Genomic DNA, 17,281 nt, shown 5'->3' with positions numbered 1-17,281 from the left:
TTTTTTTTCCTTCCCTCTCCTCTCTTTTCTCTTTTTCCTCCTTTGCTCTCTCATTTAAGGAGAGACAAATAACCCGACTTTTGACAAATACAAATATACCACCAACTGCTACCACAAGCATGGCATCCGCAAGCAGCTCCGCACAGGCCGCCTTCGGGCTGGGTCGGAGGAAGAAGAACCCCGGGCTCTTGGATCAGATTGGAAAGTTCTTTGGAGGGGACAAGAAAAGGAAGGGCAAGGTGAGGAAGCGGGGAGAGTCGAGGTGGAAACAACTCGACCCTTCTCAAATATCTCGGTGCATTCTGCGGATTCGCTCCCAGAACCACGTTTTACTCCAGATTCTGTAACACATACTGTAAGGTTTTGTCGCAATGCATCTGTCAAGTAGAGCTGCGTTGGTTTTACTTTTGGTTTTTATGGTCAGCCAAAGCCTGACACTGTCCTTCGACTCACATTAACTCTCCATTGTGTGATGGGTGGGACACTGGATGATAACTTTGGGTGGGGTTTGTTTTATTTTATTTTAATTTCTTTTTTTTTTTTTTATTCCAAAGAGGCTGTGATTTTGAATCATTTAAGGATAAGTTTCTCTCTTTAATTTGAATGGTACTGACATGAGTAGCATTTCTTCAGTTGAATTTAATATATCAGTAGATGTGATGTTTTAATGTTTGTCATGTTGCCGCCGTTACTGCTGTGTTTATTTGAGCATTTGTCTAACTGGAGAACAGCTGTGTTTCACTTGAGGTACCTCACTTAATGATGCTGATGATGTTAAACGCTCAGAAATTCGTGTCCACGCCATTAAGATGTGATACAGGCAGAATATTTTTTTGCAGCTTCTTTGTCTCTTTGATTCTGAAACATCTGTGAGAAGTCACCCACTGGGAGGCACTTCCCTGCTGTCTATGGTACACAAGTCTGCTAAGTCACTTTCAAACTCAGTGATCACATTATGCTATAAATGATCAAAGAAATATATATATATAATTTAACTTTTAATAACGGTTATATTAGAGTATGAGCTTATTTTCGGGAAAGTCTACATCCTTTGTTATAAGAAAGGGCATTTCAGTCTGCTTTGATTTCTGATTACTTTGAACTGTAGTGTTGTCAAGATGCCAGTTAATGTGGAAATGCCAACCTCACTGAAAAAGGGACAGAAAAAAGCTTCTATTTCTAATGTCTGCTTTGCGTTTGCCTGTGCTTCGGTTCCATTTGTTCTCTTGGCATCGATCGGTCCACCAGTTGAGACAAACTGGGATCCACTTCCAGCCATGATGGACTGCTTGGCACTGCCGCCACAGCTATTTAGTCCCGGTCCGCTCAGACCGGCCGGACGGGGGCGGTAGGAAATAGAGGTTCCAGCTTCAAGTACCAAATTGGATGAAAATATTGAGTTCCCCAAATTGGAACTGAAGTTTTGGTTGTCTTGGCAACACTACTGCATCCAGCGAAGCCCAAAGCAGAAAGCTTCTTGTGTTTCTGGGTGCGGAGCGCAAATGCGGGTGTGTTTCCATGGTGTTTGCAGAGAATTCACTGAGCAGCATGGAAAAAATATGCATCCCCAGCACGCCTTATACCAACTATGAGAGCGATTCAGGATAAATACGATTTCAGACTTATGTGAGAAAGTCTCTGCTTTACCCTGCTCTGCTGATCAGACGCTGTTTTGCTTGAAATATTCAGGGAAAAAGGTCACCAGAACAAATTGTGACTTATGAATTTGCTGCAGCATTCTTTTTCTTTCTCGTTTGTTTGGCTTTTGCCACATACTGCATGACGTTGACAAGTAGATATCGATCACCGATGTTTTGCCTTCAAACGACGAGTCTCAAGTTAACCGGCAGGTTCGCCCCACCTCTGTTGCCTCTAGCAAAAAATAGATTTAAAAAAAAAAAAAAAAACAATAGAAAAACAACCTGCACTAACTTTCTGCCACAAAACTTATGCTTTCCATCAGGGCGGATATATTTGAACTTGATTTTTATGATCATGCCTGCCAGACAGTGCGCAGGGAATTTCTACAGATGCTCTAAACACACACTTTGACTCACTCAGAGAGATGGTGTTAGTGTTTCTTTGCTGAATTTTGATTATGGACGAATCGTCTGCACGCTTGGCAGGTGTGGACCCATGTGCACGCTGATCTCTTGTGCTTTTTGATATCTCGTGTCTGATGGATTTAGCATAAGTTCCCATCTGAGCCCCAGTCTGGGCGTGGAGAAAACATTTGGACAGATGTTCCAAAAGACGCCGGATGACGTAAAAAAAGACAAACGCTGATCTCGGCACACAAAAGCAACTGCAGAAAATCTGCATTTGAATGCTAATTGGTTTGTGATGATATCAAATCCCAGGCATAATGACTTGCTAATTGAGGGGAAATTCAGTCCGCATAAGCGGCCGCTGTTTGAGCAGCAATTAAGACACAGAAACAAAATAATTAATTTTTTTTCCCTCTTCGTTTGCATCCTAATTATTCAGCGGTGTACAGAGCTAGTCATAGAGTGATTACTGTATATGAGTCAGGGCTCTTCGCTGAACAGCTCTCTGTGAAAATCCAAACTCTTGTGTTACTGTACTCTAACCCCAGTGTCTTGGATGTGAGAGAGAGAGGAGGGGGTCTGACACCTCCTCTCACATCAGGTTGCTCACCTCAGGTTCACGTGTCTTTGACCCAGTCTCAGTCTATGTAAACCAGCAGCAGATTGGTGCCGGCCTGCTGTTTTGTAAACGCCTTTGACTTTGCAGTGTAACTGTTTGTATCTGTTGTGACCGGTGACCTGTTCCCGATCTGATCCTGTTCAAAGCTTTTATTTTAGTTTATTTTTTTTAATTTTTTGCTTGATTAAAACTCTTTAACACCAGTCCCATCGCTCTTATTGATTTCTTTTAATGTGCACTTGCTTTCCTGTGTCTTGTTTTGCGATAAAGCTTTAAAGTGACCCTGCTAACAACTGGTAACAGCCTCTTAAAATGTTTCTGTCTGCAGTCTCTGCTGTTGAGAATATAGAATAAAACGGTTAAAAACAGTTTGATATTCCTCACATCAATAATCACACAATCATACTGCAAACCAAAAGGAGTTATTAGAGAGGGCTTAATGGAAAGCAGACCTACTGTTTATCTTCACCCTGATAGAGCTGAGTAATGGATGACTGCCTCGGCTTGTTTGAACTGCCAGAAAAGGGGGCGAAAAGTTATTCTACCAAAAGATGGCCGAATTCTGTAATCAGCACAGGTTGATTGCTCTTGTTATCTGGAGTCATGTGAACCAAAATTAATTTACTTGGACTCAGATTAGAGTCCAATATCCAGATCGGTGTCGAAACTGTGTTAAAGTCTGAGTTCCAGACGTTCAGGGAAGTAAAGAAAGCCCATTTGAATATTTATTAAAGACGCAAAAGGCTGGTTTTAATGCATGCCCTGATTACAAAAAGCAAACGCGTACAGTCATGCACCGCGGCACAAGGAATGATTGCCTCATAGCAACAAACCCTGCACAGGATTTTGCACGTCCGTTCATTTGAATATGATTTAAATGCACGCTGCAAATGACTGATACTGCAGAATTAACAGCAGCCACTCGAAGCAGGAAAACGGTGAGACCTGAGAATTCGCCTGTTCAAGCAATTTCCTCATTTTGGGGGTTTTATGCACCAAGTAGTTAATGCTTAAAATACAACATATCCTAAGAGGTTGTATGAATTGTTTTGGGGAGAGAGATGGTCAACATACTGTAGTCCATTACTATAAATGAGTTATACTAATATAACACTATAATTGCAATTTATTTTGCCATTAATAAGTACCTGTGCTCCTAGTGAATGGTTACAGCTACCAGTGACCCAACCAGCAGGCAGTTTAACAGATTTAACCCTGGGTTGTAGCCTTTAATGTTTACCAATATGATAACTAACCATCAATACTCCATCCAAATTACTCAGTCCCTGAAGAAAAATAATATCCCCCATTTGTTCTTTCTGATAAAGGCGTCATTAGGTTCTTTTTCACATGTTATTTGGTGTATTTGCAATGCACAGTATGCCTTTCCCTTCCAAGGGGGACCGCAAGCTGCCACTGCCAAGTTTGTGCAGCTCTGCCGGCAGATTAACTGCTATGTTAGTCAGCCAAATCGATTGGCCCCACATTTCCTCTGCTGAAGAGTGCAGCCAAACAGGAAGAAAAAAGAAAAAAAGTCCCTCGAGTTGAATCCGATTATTTCCTCTTTCCCTCTGCTTAAAAAAGGATTAAGCTGTGGTGGATGGTAAGCATCCTGCTCAGTGCTCAGGGTGAAGTTCAGCAGCTCTGATAAATATCCATAATTCCAACTATGAGAGCACAGATAGGCTGTAAATAACTGTAAGAAAATGCATGAATGAATCAATGAATAGAGGCCGGGAACTGATGTCGCCTCATCTTCCGCAATGCAGCGCTGCATGCTGATATCTGAAATGCTAAAATACCAACATATGAAATGTTCAGAGTGAAGTGAATGAATCTAGTTAGAAGTCTTAAGCTCTATTTTCTGGTACTCACTGTAATAAAGATTTGTGGCCATAAACTCCTCTGCTCTTGAGATTAATAATTAAGTATCATCCATACTGAAGGAGACTCCCGGTCGGGCAGTGACCTGTAACCTCAGCGGAGATGGTTAATGATCATTAACCAGCACTTTGGGATAAATTGAGGGGCAGGAATACCACATGCTTTGAATCCTGATTCCTCATTTCCTCCTGCATAATCATCTGAAAGACACGATGTGTGATGGAGGTAAAGATCGCAAAGATTAACGCAACGGTCAGAAAAGCTGAAAGTATGATAAATATTTTGTGCTGATTTGTCAGTAATCTGTTACTTTTTTTTATACATCTAGCAGATGGAGAGTATTATCATTACTTTGAAGTTTTGTTTCAGGCAAATGTAAATGTAAGTTTCCTACTCACCAGCTCACATCACATCAATATGTGATCATTTGGGTGTGTCATTTTTTTTGTTAGTCTAAACATCGAGATTACGAAAAAAAAAAGAAGTAAAAACTAAGAAGCCATTAGATGCTAAAGATGCTAATAGTGTTTGCTCAGTACTGACAGGAAACATAGATGATAATCTGTCACTCAAGGGTACAATTCAGTCAGTTTTTGTCCACTGTTATTTCTACAGAGTTTGTAAAAATGTTTTTCAAAGATGTACAGAGCTATAGCCCCGCTTAGAAAACTGAAAACTAGAAGATACACTCATAATTTGACATGTTTTAAGGACTCTATGCTAAGCTAACCAAATACGTTTTGGTGATAGGACTGTGATAATGGGAAAATTTACACTGTTGTAGTTGAATATAAAAAGGCTTATTTCACAAAATACACACTTTGTTAACAGCATTCTGAGCATAGTAACTTAGGGGGTAATGTTACAGCTTTCAGTGTGAGAAGAAAAGATTCCGTCTGTAGCCACTTTTTCAAAATCTGGTGAATAACTTACTCTTCAACCGTGTTCCTTTCCACAGTGTTACTTCCTACGTCCTGCTCCCTGTGCAGGGAATGTCAGCTAAGTTAACTTGCTCTGACAAAATTCCACACTGTGCAATGACGCCATGTAGACGGTGCTCTCTACAAGAATAGTGTTTGTCACCCAATCACCTCAGATATCTGTTACAGCTGATGTCACTATTTTAGTACCAAAAGCTAGCTTCCCAGGTAAGCTAGCAAAACCAACATTAGCTTAGCCAGCTAACTGGTTAGTTATAATAGTTTGAAAATTGTTAATTTGAAGTAACTTTACCTTTATATGATATCAACAATTAGCCAACTCCAGTCTTTTCTTTTTATTTGGCACTTAAACAGGTGATGTGACTTATGGGTAATCGAGCTTCTCCACAAATGAATGAATTGAACTGATTTCTTTTTTGTGACTTAGAGCCCCCCTTTCTCGCTCACACTTGCATCAGAACCCAGTCTCCTCAATCACGAAGCAATCGTGTATTATTAGTTCCTGTGGAAATTCCTCGAGGTCCTGAAAGCTGTGCAAGTTCAGCAAAACAAAAACCTTAAACACTCACCAAAATAGCTTGTTAGAAAGCCTCAGTGTGATCCAACCCGGTCAGAATGGCTCCATCTTAATCAACAACATGCCAGAAGCCAACAAAAACTTTTTGTCATCTTGCAGTCCCTGCCCTCAGATGGAAAATGAAGAAGAGAACAAAGAAGAAATACAAACTCCTTCAGATCAAAGGCACCACTGGCTGAAATTGAGACTATATCAGGACAGTTCCTATGGATTTATTTGATCCACTGTTTCCTTTCTCATCTCTTTCTTTCTCCTCCACTTTCCCTTGAAACAAAGTAGTGGTCACTGAAGTTGCCCTTTTTTTCAATGCTTTTCATGTATGCATCCATTTACCATCATCTTCCACCTCTGCAAAGATAGCCATGCAAAAGCATATACAGCGACACTTACAAAAGTAGACATCATTACGGGGTCTCTACTGAACAGATAAGGGTCTGGAGTACCTGTGCTGACGTCAGTGGCAAAGAAATATTTGAAACAGTTGTAATAAAAGGGTAGGAGTGTTTTTTTTCCTTTCTGTTTTTCTATCTTCTCTTTTGGTGGGTCCATTTTCAAAACACCCATAAAAGGTAGGCCGGGTGACACCGCAAGTATATCATGTTGTGTAATGGTGATGACACTGAAAGTCCCCCCCACCCCTTTGTTACCTGTGAAGTTCTTTGATGTCAGGAAGAGGTGAGGGTAATGGATGAGAATCATAACCCCCTCACACAAACACACACAGTCCCGTATCCATGTCTTCAGAGGACATTACAATGATTTTCATGGAACCTAAGCATTACACATAAACCTCGCCTCACCCTAACAGCAACACGTCTCTTAAGATCAATCGATATGTTGCAGAGACTTGCTTTTTGTAATTCTACTGTAGAAGCAAGAAGTTCTTCTTATATTACTGCATCAACAAATGTAGGTTCCCACTACATAAGAAATACCCCGGCCCCATACACACAAACACACACATTTTCCTGTTCCATTACTAGGCTCGGAGAATAAGGTGAAATATCTTAAAAGATGGGTTGCACAGCGGTGTGGTACTTAGCACCGTCGCCTCACAGCAAGAGGGTTCCTGTTTCAAATCCTGATTGGGGCCCTTCTGTGTGATGTTTGCTTGTTCTCCCTGTATGCGCTAATTCTGAGTTATTTCCAGACTCATCCAAAGATACTTCTGTTAGGCTTAGTTGATGTCTCTAAATTGTCCCTCGGAAGGAGCTTGAGCGTGCATGGTTGTTTGTCTCTGTGTGGCCCTGTGACGGACTGGCAAACCGTCCTCCCACCCAACGGCAGCTGGGATAGGCTCCAGCCCCCCTGCGACCCTGAATTGGATTAAGTGGGTATAGAAAATGGATGGATGGAAGATTGAACTCTCGGGAGGTAGAAATGAGTAGTTGCCTTTGTTCTGTTGTTGGCTGCAGGTTGCTGATGGTGTTTCTGTAATAGAATTATTGTTCTGTTTCCCCTCTATGTTTCTGTTCTGTTAACAGACGATTTCTTTTCTTTTCTTTTTTTAATAGGCATGTTTTCACTCAGGCTTTGCAGTCTGTAAACATTCATCCTAATATACCTTTCATAATGTTGGACTTTGAAGACCGGGCTTTGTGCTTGATGATCATTAGTTCTTTTTGTTAAGATGAACCCATTGACAAGAACATACAGACAGATTCAACTGCTCATCTGTGCCGTTTTGATTTATTTTAAATGAGTTGTGGTCAAAGGTTTTCTAAGAAAGGTTAATGAGGTGAACCTTGCACCATCCGCAAAATGAGTTTGCTGTTAATGTCGCTGAAAGAGTGAATGTAGAATTTCTGTTTGAAGCGCCACTTCTGACCGTGGCCACCGGCTTTCAGCGTTATCAGCCCATTAAATGGACCTCATCACTTGTTATGACTCCCACAGATATGGCCAGGATGTGCCCCTATGAAAGTACAAGAGTCAAACGAATGAACAGTGTCATTGGTTGGCAAGTTGTGACTGAACAACACCTGAAAACAAGAAGCCTAAAACAAATGTAAAGCAGAATGTCGAGCAATAAAGTGCCAATACGAAAAAAACAAAAAGCCAACAGGAGTCAAATATGAGATGTCTGGGGAAAAGTCACGAAGCTGCTGCTATCACCAGCTGATGAGAACAGCCTAATGAAGGTCAGAGGACACTGAGAAGGGAACTTCCTGGCCGAATCTGTGGGGAGACACAAGAGTTTACGGCCACTCGGTGGCCTGCAAATATTCCAATCAGGTGCTGCGACGTGACCTTCAAGAAGAAAGAAGCTCCCACATTAATGCGAGTGGCTGTATTAAGGTGTAAAGCAGAGGTGAAAACGACCACACTCCAAAGGAAAGACACGTAAGCTGTGTCCCTAACATGAAGTTTTTTAAAGCAGCCATTCTTCCTGCCTGGTGGAAACTGTACAGGCGAAAAGCACTGTTCCTTTACCAAAACATTTAATATATCTTCTCTTATATATAAGAGATATATCTTTATATTTATCTATATCTATTTTTTTTATTAGTTGCTGCATATTACAGCATTATTTGAAGAAAACACTTAATGGCTGGACGAGCATTCACTTAAATCAAGTAACTGATTTAAAGTTTAAGTCGGAATCTGTTCAATATTTCATGTAAGTAACCCCAGCATGCACCACGATTCTCCGTCCAAACTTTTCTGTCTTGACTTGCGTAATCCCAAAGCTCTTTTCAAACAGCACCTGAGCATTTATAGCACCTACGACATGTAGGAATACTGCCACTTTCCTTGTCTTCCCAGGGCTCTTTCAGAGGTGCTCTCTCTCCAGCTCCTCAGAAAGCCTCTGCGACCTCCCCACGTAAGCGCGGAGCAGAGAACGCCGTGGTCCACTTCTTCCGCACGATCGTGAGTAATGCTCGCACTGGGCTACACCTCCCAAACACTACGATCAGCTCAGATGTTTTAAAGTGCCTCAGCATTGTCATGGGCGCTTCTGTCTGCTCTTCTTCCACGTTTGTCTCTCTTTTGCTTTCTCGTGACATCTTCTGACCTCATTAATTCTGTCAAAACCTCTTCTTCTTTTAATAACTCTTCTTCAGGTGTCCCCCGCCCCTCCCAAGTCTAGGGTGAGTGCACGCCATTATTTGAAGTTACAAGATGTGTTGAATACCTAAGAAAGCTTAAGAAAATACCTTCCATTGTTCTGGCAGACTGCATCGTATTAGACAGAGCTGAGCTTTTCATAGTTTATCGCAATGTTTGAACGCCTCCAGGATGACATCATTTACCTTGACATTTGCACATTTTTATGACAAAAAAAACTCACTCATAAGCACCCGTAATCAATTATGTCTGGAAATATACAGCAAACAAATGTGCACAGGTATGTATTTGCCTCTAAATTTGTGCTCTTTCCAATGGGAGCATGTGCTTTGCTCCTGCTTACACATCTGCCCCACATCCCACCTGATCTCCTCCTCTGCTCCTGCCCACCCTGTGACCCCGTGACTCCTCCCCTCCCTCCGGACGGACTCTCCCACCTGCCTCCTCTCCTTCCCATCCTGCCTTTACACTGAGTAAGACACACCTTTCTCTGTTTGTCCCCCCCTCCCCATCCTCTATCTCTTGTCTCTTGTTTCTCTGCACACCCAGTGGAGAGGACTAGCAGCTAAGATGGGCCTGGTAGGTTGTTTGAAAACCGGAAAAAAGGAAAAAAAAAAAAGGGGGGGGGGTATCACGCCTAATTAAACTTGACGGAGCAAGTGAGGTCACCCTTTCAGACTGCCTCCGCGCGTGAAGCCCTTGACTCTCCTTACATTTACTCTCCATCATCCCCTTTAAGGCTCCATAATTTATTCATACACCAGCGATAAAGCTCTCATGTTCAACTTTGGTCCATTTCGAAAAAAATCTTGCCCATTTTGTGACTTTGCAGACTGACTTCACCATATCATGCACATGCATTGTACATTCATGATAACAATGGCCTTACTCTCCTCTTCATTGTACTTCTTTCTCAAAGGTCTTTTGTGGCTGGATGAGGCTGCCCTGCATTTCAGTGTTATCGGCACATAAATTAACATCTTCATATGCGTGTGTGAGGCAGAAGAAGGGTGACTTGTAGATAAAAGGAACTTCATTAGGGGTTCAAAGTTAATGGCACGAGGAGAAAAAAAACAAAAGAGGGCATTCTAAGTATTCTTTGGCCTGACAGTAGATTCCCTCTTGGTTATATCAAATTTATGTCAACATTCCTTTATAATACAATGAATAGATTTTTTTTTAAAAATCCCTTACATTATGTTGCCCCAGTATGATCTAAAATCCCCAGCTGAGCTGACTGACTGAAATGTGCACATGATTACCTTGCTCTATGAATAGCAAATGATGTGTGTCGTGAGGTTCCTTATTAATGGAGAAAAAAAAAACCACATTTGGGTTTTTATTTGCAAATAAATAAACTGCTCTAAAATATTGTGGGGAGGGTTTCATACTCAACTGATCTAACAGAAGGACCGCCGTTGGTGGTTAAAAATTCTCAACCAGATATGCAAACAGAAAACATTTCCTTTGCATATTCGCTGCATTGCGGCCTCTCCCGGTCATGCATAATTCAAACGCTCGTAAACCTTGCAGGAGCGGGACACAATTATACTGTAAAATCAGGGTTTCAATTGGATTCCGCTGCGATCAGGGAGCGCAGTAGGTTTTCTCTCCAGCCCCCTCCAAACTTTGGGGTGATTGGAGAGCACACAGCTCCATCACTCCTGAGCATAATCTGGAGCAGGGTGATATACTGTAGATGACATCATTTCCTCCAATGCAGCAAATCTGAATTTTTCACCACCGCGGGGGGAACTTAGAATTAATCCACGACTCTCATTAGAAAAGGTCAGTGACATCTCAAAGACTCCTAATGTACTTCAATTGTTCTGTCCCTCTGCCAGGGCCAACAGAAGTCAAGCAAGAAGGCCAGCGCAGGGGATGGAAAAGGCTCCCTGACTAGGATCTTCAAAATGGTAAAAAAGGGGGGGGAAAGTTATTTTCCTATGGTTTCTTTGCACTGCCTCTCTTTCCTGGCAATAGAATCTCACCGAAAATGAACTTCTTCCCTAATAACCTTCTTGCCCCTGTTTTTTTTTTCTATCTCAGTGATCATATCGTGGCAGAGTGAGTAATTGATATGTAACGGAGGGATACTTGCATTTAACTCACTGCGTATTTGTTCAACATTGTTACGCTTGGAAAACATCACAATCTCATTACTACAGCGGCAGAATAATAAGAGGCTTTCAGACACTGTGCTTGCTGCAAGCTTTAAGGGAGTGCTGATATAATCTTGCTGAAGATGGCAGAATCTGCTCTGATGAGGGCCCAGCGGGCCTGATTCTAACACACCGTACCTGCTCTGCCAAGAAGGAAGAAGCCGCTTGCGCACATTTTTTCATTCGTATGTGTGATGTCGTGTTTTAATGCTGCATTATTAGTCATTCACCCAGCGGACTCCTTCAGGTCTCCTTTGAGGGAGTCGGCACCCAAAAACTCTGGCATCGTGTAAATCTGGACTTGCAGTAAACCTAAAAAAAGTTATCAGTCAAGGACACTCAGTGTTAAAAGTTGACAGTAATTCATCATCCACCACAAAAACAATGTTATGATTATTTTGTGTCTTTGGTCAACACGAACAGTAAATTAAGAACAATGATGGAAATATATAATATATATATATATAAATGGCTGTAATGCTAAAAGCAAAGGGAGACTCTGACTGCAGTAATGACCTGTCAGTCAAAACGTAGCCACAACCTGAATCTTCCTTTAGTGTCTTCTTACCCCCAGTTTAAAATAATAACAACATGCTCAGTTGAATTCATTGGCAACATTTCTGGCCTTCTCAATTAATAAATCCACAAATAAGCCGTTTACAGCTCTCCTCAGACAGTGACAGAGGCTGAGCATCAAACATCAGAGCTAACTGTTAGCTCAGCAGTTAGCTATCAAACAGCCCGTTAACAGGGAAGAAGGTTGAAATTTAATTGAGTTTGGCAGAGACCAAACAATAAGGCAATAAGACGATAACTGGACAAAATGTATAAATGTCTTCTTTCTCAAATCATAGATGTACAATGTCGCCAACATGCGCTAATATATATTATATGTTATCCACTCAGAAATAGATTATGATGTGATCTTTAAAGGCAGTTTAGAAATGTTAAACATTGAGTTTTATGCCATAAAATAAGCTAATAATAATGTGTTCTAGTTAGCATAATGTGTAAAGGTAACTGCAGACAACAGTCATTAGCAAAGAAACATCTTTAAGTTTAATTTGTCAATTATGGCAACAGTGAATTTCTAGTTCATTTGCGTGTGAGAATAACCTTCATAAAATTGCATCTGACAAACATTTACTAAAACCTTTGAATAAATTTGAGCGCAGATAAGCAATTATGGATCCTAGAATGACTGAATGATCTGAAGTTTTCAAGCCCTCAAAGTTTCAGGCCATTCACTCTGGAACATTCAGACAGTTTCTCCAAATTATCCAGCACTTACGTCACGCTGCTGTGTCGTAACTGCTTGGCTTTCCACTTTACAGAGAAGCTCTATATAAGCTTATTTATTTTCATATGTCATGAAAAGGAGTGTCAGCTTTCATGCTCTGGTAGTTCCTTCTTGATAGCTCATCAACAGCCAGCCACTCCGACTGTACCATAGATTAGTTAGTTTAGCAATTACTGGAGGTGGAGAGAAATTCAAATTTCCCAAGGGCTGCATATTCTTTGTAGTGCCTAAATGGTTGTCACCAAGCTACAAGAGTAAACAGTTCTGATGGTGACGGACCGCTGGGATGCTTGTTTTGTATCTCTGTGATTTAGCTAATTAGCTTAGACTCAGTGGTATTGTCCAATCACTTCTGTTTCTTCCCCATATAAACGGCACATAAATCCAAACAAAAAAAAACACACAGCCATTTCCCATTTCTATTCATTCATGCTCTGCGTGTCAGATTTAAATCTAAGCACTGCTGCTGTATATTAATCTTTTCAAGGCAGATAATGACGTCCCTCTGAAATGACTGGAAGAAAAGCTCAGTTTTTTAGCTCTCATTCAGTGAGAAGTAACAAGCTTTTCACAATATGGATTATCTTCTTAAGTAATCCATAAAGATTTGTCTCATTTGTATAATCTTTCACGTTTCATGCCCGTTGGTCTGTGTGAGAGAGCGGGGGAGAAAACGGCACCGTCTCTGTGATAAATACTGAACTTTAGAGGGGGAAACTGGGTTTTTCCCGTTGAAAACGGGTGAAATGGTTGATTTAAAAAAACGGTCTGTGAGGCAGCAGGTAAGATCCAAACAGTGGTGTATTCTGTTGGAAAAAAATTATAAAGTGTCCAAATTTCACTAGAAACAATAATAATGATGAGATTCATAGTTCAAATTCATTTTCACATACTTTCTTGCTTTCTTTGAGATTCATTTCATCATTTTGAATCTCAAAATGGCGGCACGGTGTGGCCTACATACCCCTCCGTTTCTTTTGACAGAGTCTGAACAATACAGCTAATATCCGTAATGAATTCAGTATTGATTTTGCAGCTTTTGTTGAGGAATATAATTGCTTTTGTTTTTATAATAGCTTGTATCTGCAGACATCTGGCATGAGTATGGATGTGATTTGTTCCCCAAATTATGCAAATGGATTGCCTTGAAGAGACCTTTCGTTCCAGTCCAATGAACAATTGCCCCCTGGGATCAAATATTGAATCAATACCGTTAAACTGGTCATGCTTTTTGCATGTACTTAAGCAATATGGGTTATTAGCATCGATTTCTCATCATTTTCAACAGCTCCAAGTGTAATTTGATTTTCACTATGGACTACAATTAAACAAAAAGTACCTTCCTTTTTTTTTTTTTTTTTTTTAGGCATATGAGCCATAGGAAGCACAGGCCAGCTAATACACACTTTCACTGCTTAATGACCCCCATCCACGTCTCATCGATGAATAATTATCCGTAATCCTAATTAAGATTTCATAGTTAACTGAAATCAAACAAGAGCAGTAAAGTATATTGCAGAAGTCTTCTCTTGACATGTCATTTAAAAAATTGTGATACAAATATTTCTCTGAATTTTTACAAATTTCATAACACAGTTTTGGCAAACATAATGTCTCTCATATCTGTGTTTAGAATTGATCAACTTTTGGTTTCTTTGTCATTCATTTCTTTTTGAGTCATCCAACTATCCGTCCACTCGTTCATATAATCAACAGTTTGTTAAGTTTGTTACGTTGTAATTTGGTTTAGTGTCTTACGCAGTATCACAAATGTTCACGTAATTTCTTAGTAGTCATCTATGCCTATTAATCACCACAGCCCCGGAAATTGCACAGAACTATACTAACTAAAAGAATTTCCCCTTGCGGGATTAATAAAGCACTTTGATTTGATTTGATAACATGCTTATTTCCCACATTGAATGACTGCTCTGACTGTTCACTGTTGAGCCCTGGTCCCATTATTCAGAGGAAGAACAGATGACCGGTGAAAAGTCGAAACGTACCTAATTCGGTGGCGTGTGAGTGCAGGTCTTTGGCTCGATGAAAGAGACTGTGAAACCTGCTTTAATATGTTCTCTGTTCTTACCAACAGAGAAGTGACAAAGTATCCACAGTTAATATTCAAATTGGGGATGACTCACACACTGTGTGAAATGACCAATGGGCCAGACTCTGAAAAAACACCAGCGTTGTGTTTCAAAGTCTTTCAAAGGGATATTCCTTTTTTTTTCTTTTAATGCTGAAACATAGCTATCTCATAGGCGTATTGATAAGATGTGTCTTTTCTCCTTTACAGGGAAGCAGGAGTGCTTCTCCAGCCAAACGCTGAAGTCCCCCTCTACAACCCCTTCCAACAGCAAGAGGGCAGATACTGAAGAGCACAGGGGGGACAATAAAAAAAAGTGGATGATAAGGAGGAAATCTTGTCAACCCGTCACACTTACCTTCCCAGTTGCCTTTGTTAACACCCTAATGTTAGCTAAATCCCACCTCTCCTATATTACTGCCTCCCCACACTCCTTTGGCTGATAGTTAGCGACACAATCTGTCCCCCACCCGTCCTCCCCTGCGAGCATCCTGCTTAGTCTGTGCAGTCATCATTGCCAGTGTGAACTGATTGCTGAAGTTGATCCTGAAGCCGCTCACATGTGCAGCCTGAATGACCTCCTCCCCCACCCGCCATGACTCTCTCTATATACAGCTTGAGTTTCTGTAGTGTCTTTGGTAGTTTTCTAACCCACATTGGCTAAACTGAGGCCGACCTGGAGCAGCTGAAGGTAAAGGCCGGTGCAGGTACAACTGACTTGACCGTTATGCCGTTTTCTGATTGGGTGAGAAGACCAGGTCGCTTCTGTCTTAGAAAAGAGAGGTTTTCCGTCTCGTCACACTGTCTGCGTCACTCCCTCAAGCCTTATTTTTGTCTGTGCCCCCCCAAACATATACGCCTGTGTTTGAAACATTTGTTTTGTGAAAAGATTTAACATGTTTTGCTTTCTTGTGAGAGCCATTTTGGTCACAGTGTTTTTATTCGCCTCTTGTGTCGTAGCTGTAGTGATGCGTCTTGTCATGAATGTGATGTTGATTCATGTTCGCCATCTTAGAACCTAAGATTGGCTGTTAAGTTTATGCTAAAAAAAAAAACTGTTTCTTTTCCAGTCCATTAGATAATGACATGACTTATTTATCTTTCCCTGTATAACTAAAGTAGTTGATAGCGCAGTTTTCCATTAAAAGATATGTGAATCTGAAGCAGATTCAGAGCTGTCCTCAAAGCTTTAGTGTAGTCTGCTGTAGGTTTCTCCATTGTCACCTTTGTTTGTAACGCATGCGCTGCACGAAAAACTGTAAATTCAGTTCACAAAACGCCACCGCTCAACAAGTGCCTTTCCTCCTGACCACCAAAAACAACGTGCTGTTTTCTTCTGGTAAATGACAAAGACAAAAAAACCAAAACACACTATTTCAAAAAAGGTGCTCTTTAACTAATGGTAATGACACACTATTAAGTGGTTCTTAAGAATGTTACGAGTTTTGTGTCGACAAAAAACCTTCGGTCGTGCCGTTTTCATCTGTCTTCCAAAAAGCAGGCATGTGTGATTCGTTGTGTTCATCCCTCCTACTGTTTGCGTGTGCTTGAGCCTCGTGAGTACTGTGTAGTGTTTACTGCTGAACGGACCCCGGGAATGAATGTAGACAACCTCCTCATCATTGTTCGTGTAATAAAACATGACCAGCCACTTAACTGAGAATGGAAAAAAAAATAATAAAAAAAACCCAAACTACAAACCAACCCGACTCTCTGCGTTTTGAATGTGTGCCGTTTGTGTGGCTTTAGCATGACATGCAGCAGCAAATGATGCATCATTAGAACGAAGAAGGAACACAAAGAAACGTACGGTGTGGGGAAGTGATACAATTGGGTCAGATCACAGCACACAAAGGTATGAGCATTTTTCTTGCATGGAACCAGAGCGCATGACTCATTTGGTAATCATTATTCATGCCAAGCTTTCCCAGCCGGAGCAGATGAAGTGCTCACTATTCTGGCCCAAGAACAATCACAGAGTGTCTGCATTTGCATGTCACGCTGTACAAAGACAGTGTAAAATATGAATGCGCTTCCCCAAAAGGACGCAACAGAAATAATTTCTACATCATCATTCTATTTAAATAAGTGGGTGCAAATTCTACTTTGAGCCTCGCCAAAAGCATACATGAAACGACGAGACGTGCACATCCAAAGTGTATGTTTTTGCACCTGTCACACACAAGGTGATTGTGTCGAATTTTTCCACCTCATCAGGCTTATAAGCATGGAATCCTGTTGAATTAGAGGCGGTATAGTCTGTGTTTCATATTTAAGAAGGAGGGAGGGGACGGTGGGAGCAGAGGATGTAAAAATGTACCCCTCCTCAAGTAAAAGTACTTTTTTTAAAAATAAAAAACAAAAACACTGTTACAAGTTGAAGTGTTGATTTAACTTAGTCAGGTAAAAGGTTAAAAAAAATGACAGGCACTGAAGAGCCGTTTTAGGTTTTACAGAAAAAAAATGAATCCTTTGAAGAGCAACTCTGTGAATGCTAAGCTAACTGAACCTCCCACAATAATGTGATCTGAGGAGACCTCTGTGATTTTCAAGCATGATAAAGAACTGTGCTAAAACGATCTACATCAACAA

General features: G+C 40.9%; 1 protein-coding gene across 7 annotated transcripts; it reads left to right on the top strand.

The window, feature by feature from the left end:
• The first annotated feature begins 7 nt into the window (after positions 1 to 7).
• On the top strand, positions 8 to 15,836 carry LOC140316796 (myelin basic protein-like). Of its 7 annotated transcripts, XM_072394769.1 has the most exons (7): positions 13 to 239; positions 8,836 to 8,940; positions 9,135 to 9,161; positions 9,688 to 9,717; positions 10,983 to 11,054; positions 11,188 to 11,205; positions 14,900 to 15,836. In XM_072394769.1, exons 1-6 carry the CDS (start codon positions 120 to 122, stop codon positions 11,188 to 11,190), a joined length of 357 nt encoding a protein of 118 aa, XP_072250870.1. In that variant the 5' UTR covers positions 13 to 119; the 3' UTR covers positions 11,191 to 11,205; positions 14,900 to 15,836. The 7 variants fall into 7 exon arrangements, with proteins under 7 accessions (XP_072250872.1, XP_072250871.1, XP_072250873.1 ...); XM_072394774.1 differs by lacking the exon at positions 9,688 to 9,717 and having other exon boundaries at positions 10 to 239; positions 10,992 to 11,054; XM_072394773.1 differs by lacking the exon at positions 9,688 to 9,717 and having other exon boundaries at positions 10 to 239.
• The last annotated feature ends 1,445 nt before the right edge of the window (positions 15,837 to 17,281 follow it).

Source organism: Leuresthes tenuis, unplaced genomic scaffold (assembly GCF_036924035.1).
Source record: "Leuresthes tenuis unplaced genomic scaffold, fLeuTen1.0.hap1 SCAF_10, whole genome shotgun sequence".
In the NCBI taxonomy this organism is placed as follows: domain Eukaryota; kingdom Metazoa; phylum Chordata; class Actinopteri; order Atheriniformes; family Atherinopsidae; genus Leuresthes; species Leuresthes tenuis.
The sequence above is the reverse complement of the archived record's forward strand: the minus strand, read 5'-3'. Positions and strand labels throughout refer to the sequence as shown.

Excerpts from the sequence above, each read along its gene's own strand:
- LOC140316796 (XM_072394768.1), top strand. The coding sequence starts at position 120 with ATGGCATCCGCAAGCAGCTCCGCACAGGCCGCCTTCGGGCTGGGTCGG. Across the intron at positions 9,162-9,687 it reads CCGCCCCTCCCAAGTCTAGG|TGGAGAGGACTAGCAGCTAA; the intron begins GTGAGTGCACGC and ends CTGCACACCCAG. Across the intron at positions 11,055-14,899 it reads TGACTAGGATCTTCAAAATG|GGAAGCAGGAGTGCTTCTCC; the intron begins GTAAAAAAGGGG and ends TCTCCTTTACAG.